The sequence below is a fragment of the Metarhizium album genome (assembly GCF_000804445.1).
Source record: "Metarhizium album ARSEF 1941 chromosome Unknown scaffold_30, whole genome shotgun sequence".
Taxonomy (NCBI): domain Eukaryota; kingdom Fungi; phylum Ascomycota; class Sordariomycetes; order Hypocreales; family Clavicipitaceae; genus Metarhizium; species Metarhizium album.
In genome coordinates, this window is record NW_024467604.1 from 5,238 (window position 1) to 19,188 (window position 13,951).

The 13,951-nt window shown below is 42.0% G+C and overlaps 3 protein-coding genes across 3 annotated transcripts; all 3 read left to right on the forward strand.

Moving 5' to 3' along the window:
• Window positions 1-3,890: 3,890 nt before the first annotated feature.
• MAM_07329 (uncharacterized protein) lies at window positions 3,891-5,065 on the forward strand (the record flags this gene model as incomplete). Its single annotated transcript, XM_040826127.1, has 4 exons — window positions 3,891-4,062; window positions 4,122-4,285; window positions 4,351-4,397; window positions 4,450-5,065. The coding sequence occupies 4 exons, from the start codon at window positions 3,891-3,893 to the stop codon at window positions 5,063-5,065; spliced, it is 999 nt and encodes a 332-aa protein (XP_040675799.1).
• A 1,369-nt stretch (window positions 5,066-6,434) lies between these two features.
• Window positions 6,435-7,064, forward strand: MAM_07330 (uncharacterized protein; the record flags this gene model as incomplete). Its single annotated transcript, XM_040826128.1, has 3 exons — window positions 6,435-6,512; window positions 6,582-6,614; window positions 6,672-7,064. 3 exons carry the CDS (start codon window positions 6,435-6,437, stop codon window positions 7,062-7,064), a joined length of 504 nt encoding a protein of 167 aa, XP_040675800.1.
• Window positions 7,065-8,644: 1,580 nt separating this feature from the next.
• Window positions 8,645-10,694, forward strand: MAM_07331 (subtilisin-like protease; the record flags this gene model as incomplete). Its single annotated transcript, XM_040826129.1, has 3 exons — window positions 8,645-9,280; window positions 9,370-9,548; window positions 9,611-10,694. The coding sequence occupies 3 exons, from the start codon at window positions 8,645-8,647 to the stop codon at window positions 10,692-10,694; spliced, it is 1,899 nt and encodes a 632-aa protein (XP_040675801.1).
• Between the last annotated feature and the right edge of the window lie 3,257 nt (window positions 10,695-13,951).

Here is a 13,951-nt window from a genome sequence, read left to right on the forward strand (position 1 = left end):
AAGATACTACTTATACTAATAATAAAAGCTCTAGAAAATTAATATAGAGCTTTTTAATTTAACTATTTAAAGCCTTTATTATATAGTTAGCAACTAAATAAGCTTCTATAATAACTTCTTTTATAAAGGCTAAATTACTAGCTATTTTAGCTATTACAAAAGAAACTATAGCTTTTTTAAGGCTTATAACTTAACTAGGCTTAAAATTAAAAGCTAAAAAACCTACTATATATTATAATAACTTATAAACTATAAGGCTAGTTACTCTAGACCTTTCTAGGGTTAAAATAGCAAGTTAAAATAGCTCTAAGGTATATTAATTTATATAATACTTAAATAAAGCAGGCTTATAAAGAAGGAAAATTTAATATAAAATATCTAAAAACCTTAGAAATACTTGCTAACAGCTTTATAAAACTTTTTATAAAGTAGAAATTCTATAATTTCTAATAACAGCTAGGCTTATTTAATATTAAAGGCTTTATTTTAGCTAAAGAAGCTATTAAAAATTTAATAAATTAGCTATATAAGCTATATCTACCTCTTATATTTATTTATTATTTATCTTTTTACTTATTTTATTTATCTTTACTATTTATTCATCTTTATTTTATTATTTATCTATATTTACTACTTATTATAACTTACCTAGCTATATTTAATATATAGCTAAGGGGGTATATTAGCAGTAAATACTACTTACTTACTATAAAAAATATATATAAAAACAAGAGAAACAACTATAGTATATAAATTGCCTATAAGAAATATTTATATATATTTTATATGTAAAAATTTAATATACTTTATATCTATATTTCTTAGTATATATAATTAAAGTTAAGAAAGAAATACTAGCTGAAATTTAATAAAAAGACTAATAAGCTATAAAGACTAATTTACTTTATAGAAGGAAATAGCTATAAAAGTTATTTTAAGCTATTAAAGCTACTATATTTACTTACTTTAGCAGCTTTACTATAGAATTTACTTATAACTAACTCTTCTTCTCTCTAACTAAATAAAGAGGAAATTAAGCTTTTATAACTATACTTTTTAATATATACTATTATATATAACTTTCTGCCGACGCGGCAATAGCGAGGTCGGAGAATCATACTATAAGAATCCCTATTATTATATACTTAGTAATTAACTAAATTACATAAGCTCTATTTATTTATTATTTATTATATTATAAAGAGTCTCTTAATTAGCCGACAATAGTAGTAATCTTTAGAAATAAAAGTTTTTAGTTATATAAAAAAAGTATTAGTAATACTTATTAAAAAGAAAATAATAAAAATAAGTAGTATAAAGTTACTAAACTATTTATAAAGTAGAGATATATTAAATATATACTATATTTAAAAAATATAAAGTAGAGATATATAGTTACTAAAGAAATTAATACTATATATTAGTCTTTACTATATAGTAGTAATATAAATAAACTTACTAAAAAAAAGTATATAATAAACTTAAGCTATAAGCTTAAGTAAGTATAAAGTACTATATTAATACTTTATTAAATATACTTTAAATATATATTAAACTTATATATATATAATAAGTAGAAAAGAGAAGATAAAGAGCTTCTTCTTTCTCTCTTTTCTCTTCTTAAGTTTATAGTTAATACTAGTAATACTTATATATAGTCGCCTGTAAAGCTAGTCCTTAATATTATAATATAGTATAAAATTATTTATAATAGTATATATTAAAGAGTATAGTTATAAAGGCTTAATTTTCTCTTTATTTAGTTAAAGAGAAGAAGAGTTATTTATAAGTAAATTTTATAGTAAAGCTTCTAAATTAAGTATAGCTAGTAGCTTAAAATAACTTTTATAGTTATTTTCTTTTATAAAGTAGTTTAGTCTTTATAGCTATTAGCTTTTTTACTAGTTTCTAGCTAGTATTTCTTTCTTAACTTTATTTATATAATTAAAGAAATATAGACTTAAAGCTTCTTAAATTTTAAATATAAAATAGATATAATATTTTTTTATAAGTAATTTATATATAATAAGTATTTTCTTACTTTATATATTATTTTTGCTGTTAGTAGTATTTGCTGTTGAGAAGTATTATATTTCTTCTATAATTTACTTCTAGTAGATTGCTGCATAATGTTTTTCTGCAAAAGAAAGCAGCCGTCTGCTGGGCTAAGGGCGGGCGTGTTGTAGCGGCAGCATGTTATCACGCTAGATGCTTTCCATTCCGTTGAGCCAGTCAGTTAGTTAATTGCTGTGTCATGACTCATGAGGCCATATGGAACACAAAAAGGTGAATCAGTCCGCTTTCATGGAACATAAACAGAGTCGAATGTGCAACGGCAAGCAAGGAGCGCCGACGAGCCGGTGTGTAGACGCCATAGGGCACCGCGCGGCGAGCCGCCGCTCCCACCCTCACTCAATGACTCATGACCAAGCAGCAACGGTAGCTTTGTTTTAGTTGATTTTGGAGCAAATTACCGAGGTAACACGAAGCGGTCCGGTAAACCAAGATGGAGTGAGTCGTCCACCGCAACCCACAAACGGGAAGCAAGGCGAAACAAATTGGCCTGGGCGACGCCCGACAAACGTCGCCCAGGCCATTTCATCACCTCGAAGCTAATTGGATCGATGGTCCCGACTCCGTGAGCCCGTCTGTTTTAGCGTCGGCATTTTTTGCTTCCGCCGCGCGGGAAGACAAACATCCGGGGAACGAGTTCCACAATAAAGGCAGGTGAGACCAAGCGCAAAAAGCAAGACGGGGAGGGGAAACCCATCTTGTAACTAGCTGCTTGTAAATCTAGTCATTGTCATTGGATGAGTCCTCGCTGATGGCGGGTTGGGTAGTTATTTGAAATTACCGTCTCTTCCCACCCTGCGCGTTATTGGGAGCGGCGAATACGATGCGAGTTTTGGCGACTTGGCCCAGTGGCTGGGACTGGGTAAGGTTTGTTATATTAATAGATGGAGTATTTGATCAATCATTTCTGTTGCCGAAGGATAGCTCTCTACCCATCAACTATACCGACTCTTACAACAGAGTCTTTCAATACCCTCCAGCGTCAAGAGGCCCCATGTACTGGCTTGTAGTTACCTCGGGAACATTGATCCTGGATACGGGTACGGACCATGTTTTGCGCTTGGGGTCATCGTGCTCAGGATCCAGGGGGCCCTAGTTGAAACCTACTTAGCTTGGGCTCGAACTCTGACTATGATGACATAACTCGACATGGCCACCTTCTTCTTTACGCATCTCTGGTCATGCTGAACCAAGAGTTTCAATCAAGTAAAGTAGTCTTGAAGTAAAAGCAATAGGCGTTTTGGTAGAGGCCGAGGCAACGTGCTGTTGAGTCATCGGCCATCATCCTGTCATTGTTCTGTCACGATGCAAGATGAAAGATCCAATCCTCAAGACCGAAGCGACCGGTCAGACCATTTGGCCGACTGCCCCAGTAGTCCAAGACAAGTTATATCCCAGGAGGCATGGTTCCTTCGCACCTGAGGCAAGGCAAGCTTGTCCAAATCCAACTAAGTTGATCTGGTGGGTGACATTCCAGATGAGGGAATTAGCATTGAGTCCACTAGTCCCGAAGGTCAGACCCGTCCCGGGGTAGATGTGCACTTCATCACCGCTCTCTTCACAAAAGCAAGCATGGACTTGCCTAGCCCCTTATTCTACCGGCAGCTTCAGAGGACCGAAGCGGCTACTCCTTTGCCGGTCGAGCAATAAGCAGGTATATGTTGTTGCTCCCCGCGTCCAACAACCTTCATTCCCTTCTGTCTTCCCTCTCCACGACCACAGCATACTTGGTTCCACCGTCGTCAACATCACACTACAAACCTAGGTCCGGACAAAACATCAAATACTTCAGATTCCACTAGAGTCCCATCATCATCATGCAGTTGAAAAACGTCATCTTAGCAGCGGCAGTGGGCTTGGTGGACGCCCAGCGTCCCAAGGACCAAAGCATCTGCGACTACTACACAACCGCGTTGCTCAAGACAAATAACGCAACCAACCAGGCTACGTTGTTGACCTTGCTGGTAAACACAGTCGTCATTGGGAATTGTCAGAACGCTCCACGCCGTTGCTCCCTCGTCGGTCCAGTCGCTAATACGCACACATAGACACCATGCCCAACCATAATGCCGTCCCCGGCATCCTCGCCCCCGGTGAGATTGACGGCCAAAAGGTCAATCTCGCTCCCTACTTTAACGGTGCTCTTGCTTCGACAAATACCGGTGGGAAAATGGGCGAGTCCGTCAACTTTTTGGACGGCGGCGGCGCAGCGGTAAGTCGAGTGTCCATGCAAAGCCTTCTCACCCGGATGAACTGTGCTAAATATGGAAACAAAAGCCCCTGAAGGAGAACAAGCCTGCCAACGACGACAAGAGCCGCCAGTAGTAAGTAGAATCCTTTCCCGGTGCGGAACCATGCTGACCCCATACAACAAAGTTTCCTCCTCACCCACTTGTACCAGTTCTTTGGAAGCCTCACTGGGTGCAGCATGCAGGGAATGGCTGGATTTGACGCCTACAAAGGGCAGGCCTCGATGGCCGAAGTTCACAAGTTCATGGACCTGAGCAAGCCCGAGATGGACTACTTTGTCACCCAGGTCGGGCTTGCCGCAGCGTCGTTTGGCGTCGCCAAGGAGGATATCACCGTCGTTGCCGACGCCCTCAATTCCGTCTTCAATGTGGCTTGTGGACCGCCCACGGCTGTCATCAAGGCTCAGGGTCCCCAGTTGCAATCCATCTGTATCGACCAGTCCACCTGTCCCAAAGCCGCCAAGGATCCCATGTGTGACAAATACCCTGCTGTCATGAGGCCTAGCAACGCAACGGGTACCACGATGCCGTCTGGTGCCACGATGCCGTCTGGTGCCACGATGCCGTCTGGTGGTATGGCGCCTAGCGGTACCGCATCCAGAGGCAATGATATGCCGAGCGGAACGGCCAAGGGAACAAGTATGCCCTCTGCTTCAACGGTTTCGGCTGGTGCTACCCTGGCGAGTGGGTATAGTTATGCTGCTGCTGCTGCTGCTGCTGGACTGGCTTATCTCCTTTTGTAGCCTGGGAGGGTTGAGGTGTGCTGTTTCTTGTGACGATAGGTTCTGTGGTGGGGTTAAGTGTATTAAGTCTGTGCAAGTGTAATAATACGCTTTAGGGTCCTTGACTTTTCTTGTGATTCCGCGAAGTATAGTTCTACAGACATGAGAAATAAAAGATACTGCCGACTTGATACGTGTTGCGCCGGTGAACAAGATGCTGGAGCCCGACACGGTATCACTCCTGAACATAGACATGGCGCCGAATGGCTGTCAGTAACTAATGAGAAAATCAAAGTGGCTGTTGGTGGCTACAGCTACATACAGCTGTATGTAACTAGGTAGGCTAGTTGTCAGCTTGAAAGATTAAAATTCTAGTTGCAAATATAAGGCTTATTAGAAGCTTGCCAGTTAGAAGCTTGCTGGTTGCAAGCTTGCTTGTTAGAGGCTTGATTTTCGTCAACAATATGTGCAACCTAACTAGGGAACAGAAAGAGGATTATGCCCTCATTACCTTGTTGCCTTAATGCCTTAGTGCCTAAGCCCACTCTTGGCTAATGAGGCTATTGTGATAGCTGCAACCTTTGTGCATGGCAGCTAGTCATGTGATTGTGGCTTTTGCGTTTCAAGTTTCATTTGCCAGCATCCTATCTCTTGCCGGTGCACTTTTGATAAGAATCCTTACTCATTGTGTCTATTAACTGCCGAATACAGTATCAGTCCCACGCGCCCAAGGAAGCCATATCGCGAGAATCCGAGCTACGCCCAATTGCTGGGACCATGGATTTATCAGCCAAGCCCTGCCATGCTCAAGGGTACGTTTCTGTTCTGGAGAAGAGATATTCCAGCTTGGAAAGAGCAACTATAATGCAGCAATAGTCTAGCGCCATGTTTGCAGAGGTTTGGATAGAGCATTTGTTGTTGGCGGACCACGCGGGCTACCCTTCGGCTGTTCTCTTATACATCTCGGCCGTTCCACCACACCTCGTGGACGGCAGTGATGAATATTGCATCAAAGAAGTGACTCGAGAACTAGCAATCTAGCTTGCGCAAAATGACTCGCTGGCGCGTGAATTTCGATGGATCGGCGCAACTGGAAATCTAACTCATGCCACCCGACTCATGAGTATGTCGAGTCATGGACCTCAATGGATTGACGCAACTGGGCAGCCAAGGTTGCATAGTCAGTTAGTAGATATGACATCTGCAACTGACTCGCTTGAACTTGCTCACTTCGACTGGCCATTGACTCTGCCACGAGCCAGATCTGTTTGTCTTGCCCCTTGGATCCGATATATAATTGCCCTCTATTGCATCTTCCGGCTGAAGCCATTGTCCTTTCCAGCCATCTTTTCCCAACGCCGAAGAGATAATACCAAGGAAGAAAACCAAAATGAAGTCCCTCAATATCATTATCGCGGCCTTGGCCAGCGTGGCTGCCGCCGGCTCCGAGCTCAACGCCCGACAGGAAGTCAGTGGCCCCCAAAGCGGGATGTCTTCACAAAGAAACAATCACTAACGTGGCCTCGACCCTCTACAGCCTGCTGCCAGTGTCCAAAGTCCTCCTCAGAGTGTACGTCCTCATCCCGTTTCGTCCATCCAGACAGACGTGCTAATCGTCTGCCCCCAGCGCTCGACTACGTGCGCAACCTCCCACAACAGCGAAACTCCCCCCCAGTCTTCAAAAGAACAGGTCATGGCAAGGACCCAGAAATGGAAGACTGAATACTGCAGCCGCCCCGGCGTCAACAAGACCAACTGTTTGAAAGCCGCAACTCACTGCGAGTTTAGCCAGCCCGAGCAAGCCCAGGTGGAAGAATGCATCGACCAAAACCACGCCTGTCGAGACTTGGGGGCCTACCTTGATGAATGCTTAGACAGGGCGGCAAAGTGTAGGAAGACGGGCGAGGCGCCCCCGGGGGATGTGAACAAGCTTTGTCTCTGTGCTGTAAAGGACTTTGACAAAAACCAAGTAGGGTGGGACGAATACTGGCCTAACCAGTGCGACTTGATAACCAGATAGTTTTACTGGTCGTATGATATTGTCAAGTCGTCGGAGGGCTGCTTTGTCGACATGCAACTACCTGTTTTGTTTTGTTTTGTTTTGTCTTCTTTTAAACTGTCACGCGGCAACACCACGACTGCGATCACGGAGACCCAGGATAGACAGCCTCGCTGCACAAATAAAAGTGGTCAGGCACCAACCAAGGGTCTTGTGGACTCCCCAGGCCTTTCATCCTGCAGTGAATCGCGGTTGAATTGAGTGATTGATCCAAGAAAGCCCGGCTGCTACACTGTAGCCTTTGTCACCCTGCATACTTGCAAGCTGATTAGAGCAAGCCGGTCAGCTGTTTTATTCCACGCCTGAAAAGGGCCTCCCAAGTCTGGACATCACGGCTCGAGCCAAAGTAAGCGTGGCGTGGCGGTCGCCTGTCGCGGCGGCGAAATAGCCGAGACCATAAATAAGCCGTCGAGCAGCAGAGCCCTAAAGGCACACTTCAAAGTCCAAAGTCAGAGCCTCTGCATCCCGCCAAGGATCGCTATTGTTGCATCTTCTCAGCCTGTGACTCAGCCTTGAAACCAAACTGCCACTGCGAACATGCACGGGACTCTTTCACGTTGTTGTTTTCGACTTGCCCACCTCCCCTAGTCATATGACATGTCATTATAGACACCAAACCACCGTTCTTGCCTAGCTTTCTTGGCATAACCACCATCCACACCGCGTGGCGCTTTTAGCAATAGCTCAACATCCATGTGAAACCTCCCCATACAAAGAGGGAAGAGAAAGGAGCTCCAAGGTGGGATGGCCGGCCCAGCGTCGCCGTCTGACTTGCTTGTGGTGTGGTTTCTGCCCCCGATAGCAGTTGACGATCGAGCCTTCACACATTCTCAAGGCAGTGATAGCAGCCTACCAAGGCGAGCAATTTGAAAAGCCACAATGTTTAGTGTCGCCAGCACAGCCAGAAGCTTAATTCAGCAGCGTCTCTATAGGGCGACCATTGACCCCCCGCGTGATCCGTGGGAAAGCTTATGCTGGCGGCCAGATTCCGCCGTTTTGAGGAAACTTCCAACGCGAGCTAGTTGCTTGCATCTCAATCAGCTTCTTCGCCGGATCTCGTGTGCAGCTGCTACAACTCTTGGCATGCGGAAACCCGATATAAACATGGCTGCGCTATGCCACGGCACGCAGGAGGCGTCTAGGACAGCTTCAACGCAAGATACGCGGCGCTGGATCCGAGAAGCCGGTGCGAGAGCTGTGGACTGCCACGACGGTGCCCGTAGTCGGTCATAATAGGCGGCATCCGAGCTATTCCAGGTGTTGACTTGTGCCTGCATGGACACAGCGCGGCTTTAGACACGAAACGCGTTGATGGATTCCTCTTTCGCGTTCAGCCCTGCCTCGGCCGTCAAAAATGCTTACTTCTCGTAGGTCCGAGAATCAGGAAACATCAACCAACGCAAGGGGAGGGACAATAGAAAACAGCTCGTTCATGGTGGCTAGGCGCTCTCATATTGAAGGTCGAGCAAAGATCTTGTCACGGCTTGGTGTCCCTTGGACCAAAAGCTCCTCAGCCAATCACACATTTGTTGCCACCGATAATGCATCGCATCCAGATCAATGGAAACGCCCGCCCCGTCGCGGGTGCTGTAAGCGCCGCGTCGATCAGCACTTTCGCAGCACCACCGCCCAGCGTGGCTCATTCCAACTACATCCTGATCCAGGCCAAGGGTCCGTTGAGTGCGCAGCAGAAGCAGGCACTTCGCGACAAGCAAGTCGACGTTCTCGAGTATCAGGGCGAGGACGTCTACCGCTGCGGCTACAAGCCTACGTCGTTGGAGCCCGTGACCAGCGACCTCCCGGACTTCATCACCGATGCCGAGGTATACCACCCGGATTACGTGGTTGAACCCGAGCTCAAGACGGATAAGGACGATGACGGGGCCGAGGTTGAGGTTGCCATTCACGACGACGTTGGTGATGATGACGTGGACCGCGTGGCCAGCGACATCGCCACCCAGGCTGATATCCCCGGCTCCAGTGTCCGGCTCCAGGACCGGAAGGCTTGCATCACGGTTTCCAAGGTCAAGCTGGGCCAGCTAGCCCGCATCGACGAGGTCAAGGCCATCAACGAGGTGCAGACCCGTCGCCTTCTCAACAATGTCGCTTGCGGCATTGTAAAAGCCCACGAGCCCGTTGGTGCGGCCAGCGTCACCTACAAAGGCAAAGGACAAGTCGTGTGCGTAGCGGACACTGGCTTTGACACGGGCTCGCTGGCTGGCTACCACGAGGGGTTTCAGGACCGCGTCATATCCCTCCATGCTAGAGGCCGCCCTGCCGCGAATGGAATCCGGATGGCCATGGCACCCACGTCTGCGGCTCAGTGCTCGGCGACGGAAACCATGGCGAAGAGGGCCGCATCGAGGCCCCTGCCTCCGAAGCCAAGCTCATCATGCAGTCTCTCTTCGACAAGCTTGACAAGCGTGCCGGACCGAACCCGCAGTCGTGGAATGCGGGGCTGGGCGGGATCGGCAACAGCTATCTGACCTCGTTGACGGCGTCTTAAGGGAGGGCGCCACGGTCCATACCAACCCGTGGGGAGGTCCGCCTCAGCTGTACGTCGAGCGGGAGGAGGCCAAGATCGACGGGTACCTCTGGGGAAATAAAGCCATGACGGTGCTCTTTGCTGCAGGCAACGCGGGCGTCGGCGTGGACAGCAGCCCCGGCCACGTCGACGCTCACTCGCTGTCCGCCCAGGCCGTTTGCAAGAACGTCATCTCGATCGGCGCGAACAGACGGCCCGACGTCAAGAGCCCGGTGCTGGGAAACAAGCCGCTCGTCATCGCGGTCGACAACGTCGCCGACAACCCGGAGGGCATGGCCGCATTTAGTAGCCGCGGCCCCACCCAGCCGGATGGCCGGATCAAGCCCGATATCGTGGCCCCCGGCACCACCATCCTGTCGACCCGCTCCAGCCACATGGTGCCCGGGCATCACAGCGAGTCCTGGGGCCACAGCAGCGACGCCGGGTGGATGTACGAGGGCGGCACGAGCATGGCCACGCCCCTCGTCGCCGGCTGCTGCGCCGTGGTCCGCGGCGCTCTCTTCGACAACCGTGTGGCCCAGCCGTCGGCCGCTCTCGTCAAGGCCATCTTGATCAACGGCGCCGTGCCCTTGAAGGGACAGTACGGCCAGGGCCTTCCCGACGGCGAGTTTTGGCCGTCCGTGGACGCGCCCAACCCCAACTCTGGCTTCGGCCGAGTCAACCTGGCCAGCTCCCTCCGGAGCATCGTCGCGGGCCCCGAGAGCCGTGTCTGCGGATTCGAGGATGTCACGGGCGACCAGTCCCTCGGGATGGACGGCCGACACCGCGAAGAACACGCCGTCGCTGTAGACATTCCCACGGGGGGCTCTGCGGCATTGACTTTGAAGGTCACGCTCGTGTGGACCGACTTCCCGGGCGAGAGGCTGCCGAATGACCTCGACTTGATTGTGGCTGGAGCTGGTGGCGAGAAGCATGGAAACCAGGGGGATGATCTTTCCGCGTTTGATCGAATGAACAACGTAGAGCAAGTCGTTTGGAGAAATGTCGAGCTACACCATCACCACCAAGGACCCCCAGCCGTTTGCTCTCGCGTGGAGAGCGTTTGAGCAGTAGCCTGTTATGTTGCAAGCCTTTTTCATTGGCTAGGCACTGGCATAGTACGTACGTATGTTTATTTGCCACCACGGAGTTACTTACTGCCTCCCCTGTTTCAAAGATTCGTGAGAGCGGCGCCGTGTACGGAGTAGGTTTGATTTGTTTCAGCCGGGTCCTTTCCTTGGCCAATCGTCACCAATCCCCTGCGACGTACAAATAAGCTTGCTGCAATGCTGCAGCCTGAGAGTGACGTGGCGTCTACGTCAACCTTGTTCGAGCAACAGCCACGCTTTACGGTCGCACATTAGCTTGCATCTGCAAATGCTGCTACTATAATTTTCCTAATTTGCATTCTGCTAATTTTATAGATATAAGTTATTATTATAATACTAATAATACTTAAACTTAGAGAAGTAACTTACTAATAAGCTTATTTTTAAGTTAAAATTTAATACTATAAGTCTTCTTTAGTAGAAATAATAAAAGTAATAATTAAAACTAACTTAAAAATAATTCTAAAATAGCTAGCTAATTTTATTTCTTAAAGAACTATTCTACTATTTTAAAGTAAATAGTATACTATATAATTAAATATAATACTAACTAGATATATATATAAATTAATTCTTATTTATTTCTTATAAATATAGTAATATATAATTAAGTTATTACTTTACAAAATTATTATATTTAATTCTATAAAATTAACTTAAAGAAGTACTACTTTAAGAATAATAAAAAGTAATTAAATAATAACTTAACTTATAAGTTACTATAAAAAATAGTTTAAAACTAGTTATATAATAATTAATATTTATTTTATATAGAATAGTATTTAAACTATATTAATAGCTAAGCGCTATTATAAATACTATATAAGCTTATATAGTAAGGCGTAATGCCTTCTAAGGCGCGATTTTTATTTCTACTTTTATACTGCTAACTACTACTACTATTGCTACTGCTAATACTATAGTTTAAACTATATATAATAAAGCTACTGCTGCTAATACTAAAGCAGCAGCTGCTATATACTACTAACTAAGAATAGTATATATATTACTTAAACTACTTATAAAGTAATTAGAAAAGAGATTAAAACTAATTTTAATAAAATACTGCTAAGCTGCTTGCCTAGTTGCTCTTACTCTTACTCTTGCTCTTGCCCCTGCTCTTACTCTTACTGTTATTATTATTATTATTACTATTGCTGCTGCTGCTGCTATAATTATTATTATTATTATTGTTATTGCTATTGCCTCTGCTTCTGCCTTTAAGCTCTTCTCTCTCTCTCTCTCTTTCTAAGAATAAGAAGAATAATAATAAGAATAAAAATAAAAATAAAGTTAAAGATAAAGATAAAGATATAGAAATAGTATAAACTACTTACTAAATAATTATAAACTAGTTAAGAACTAATTCTAGCTAATAGAATTTACTTAGTATATTACTAAATAATATACTTTTTACTATATAGCTACTATACTATAAAGATAGCCTTTTTATAATTACTAAGATATACTATATAGTAAGTTTCTAAAGGCTTAATATAGCTTATAATATTTATATATTTATTTTATATAGTAAGTTAGTTAAAATTAAAATTAAATTAGAAATAATTTATACTAATAGCTATACTATAAAATACTTCCCTCTTGCTTTAACTAGTTTTATAAAGTTTAGAAATGTTTTTATTAATTTAGTTAGTTTAATTAGTTTATTTTTATTTTTATTTTATTTTTTATTTTTATTTTATTTTTTATTTTTCTTTTATTTTTTTATTTTTCTTTTGTTTTTTTTGTTTTTTTAACTTTACTTTTTTTAACTTTACTTTTTTACTTAGCTTTTTTACTTAGCTTTTTTATTTTATTTCTTAAATTAGTTACTTAAGTTATTTTATAAATAAATTAAAGATATATTTCGACTTCGCGTCTCTTCCTTGCTTACACGCGAAGGCCCGGCTCGCGTTTTGCGTAAATTGTTCCATCATTCTGTGCCGTAGCTTAAGAGATGTCGTTAAAAAAAACCTTTCCAATGGACGAACACAGGAAGTTTCTAGCAGACATGCTACTCAGCGAGGGTCGACCGGTAAGTTTTACAATATTGCATGTATAACTTACGTCAACTGATCAGTATCACTCGCAGATCTCCTATCGGGCCCTAAGCACGTCGCTAGATGTCCACGTCAACAGAGCTAAAGGGTATTTGTCACTTGTCCATTTATTCGTCGCTCCCTACCTCTCTTTTCTTAATTTCCCTCTTTTCTCTTCTTAATTTACTCTTTATTCTGTCTTTTTCTTCTAGTTATTTACTATAAAATATTATATAACTAGCAGTAAAAATATTACTTTAAGGCATTATATTATATATATAATAAGATTTAAAGTTAATATCTAAATACTTAATTTTGCCTTTATTATAGTACTTTCTAAGTAGTTCTAATTAAAATTAATTTAAAACTAGATTTATAGTAGTCTTAGTTTAGTTTTAATTTATTAAGATAAATAAAAGCTTAATAATATTCTTACTATATTTTATTTATATAAATAAAATAAAATTATATAAGTAACTTTAGAAAGAACTTTTAAGCTAAAGCTAATAAAGTATTATAAGTAACTTACTTAAGTATATAAAAAAACTCTTAGTATAATTTAGCTAAGCTACTTATTTAGCTTATTTTACTACTATTAGTTAGTACTTTTTAAGAGAGCTTTTTTATTTCTAAAAAAATAAATAAGCTAAGTAGAAATATAAATTAATTATAAACTAATTTAAAACTAGCTTTTATATTTATACTAACTAGTTTTATTAAGCTTAATTAAACTTTAGCTACTTTTATAGTTAAATATTAATAATAAACTTTTATATAAAAAGCAATAAATAAATAAGTATATTTAACTAAGCTTTATAGTATAATTTAATAATAATATCTCTTTTAAGCTTAAATAAATATAGTTTAAGCAGGCTAAATTATTTTAACTTCTACTTTAAATATATACTATATTATATATAGTTTTTAACTAATTTTAAAAGAATAATATATATAAATAAAATATTAAAGATAGCTATATATTAGTTTAAATATATTTCTATTTTTTATATTTATAATAAAAAGATATAAATAAAACTCAATTTAATTTACTATAATTACTAACTTTAAGTATATTTAATTTACTTTTAACTATAATACTCTCTCTAGATATAAAGTTATTAGCTTTACTAATTTACTTAATTAAGTAGAGTAGTTTAATAAGCTTTAATAATTTAC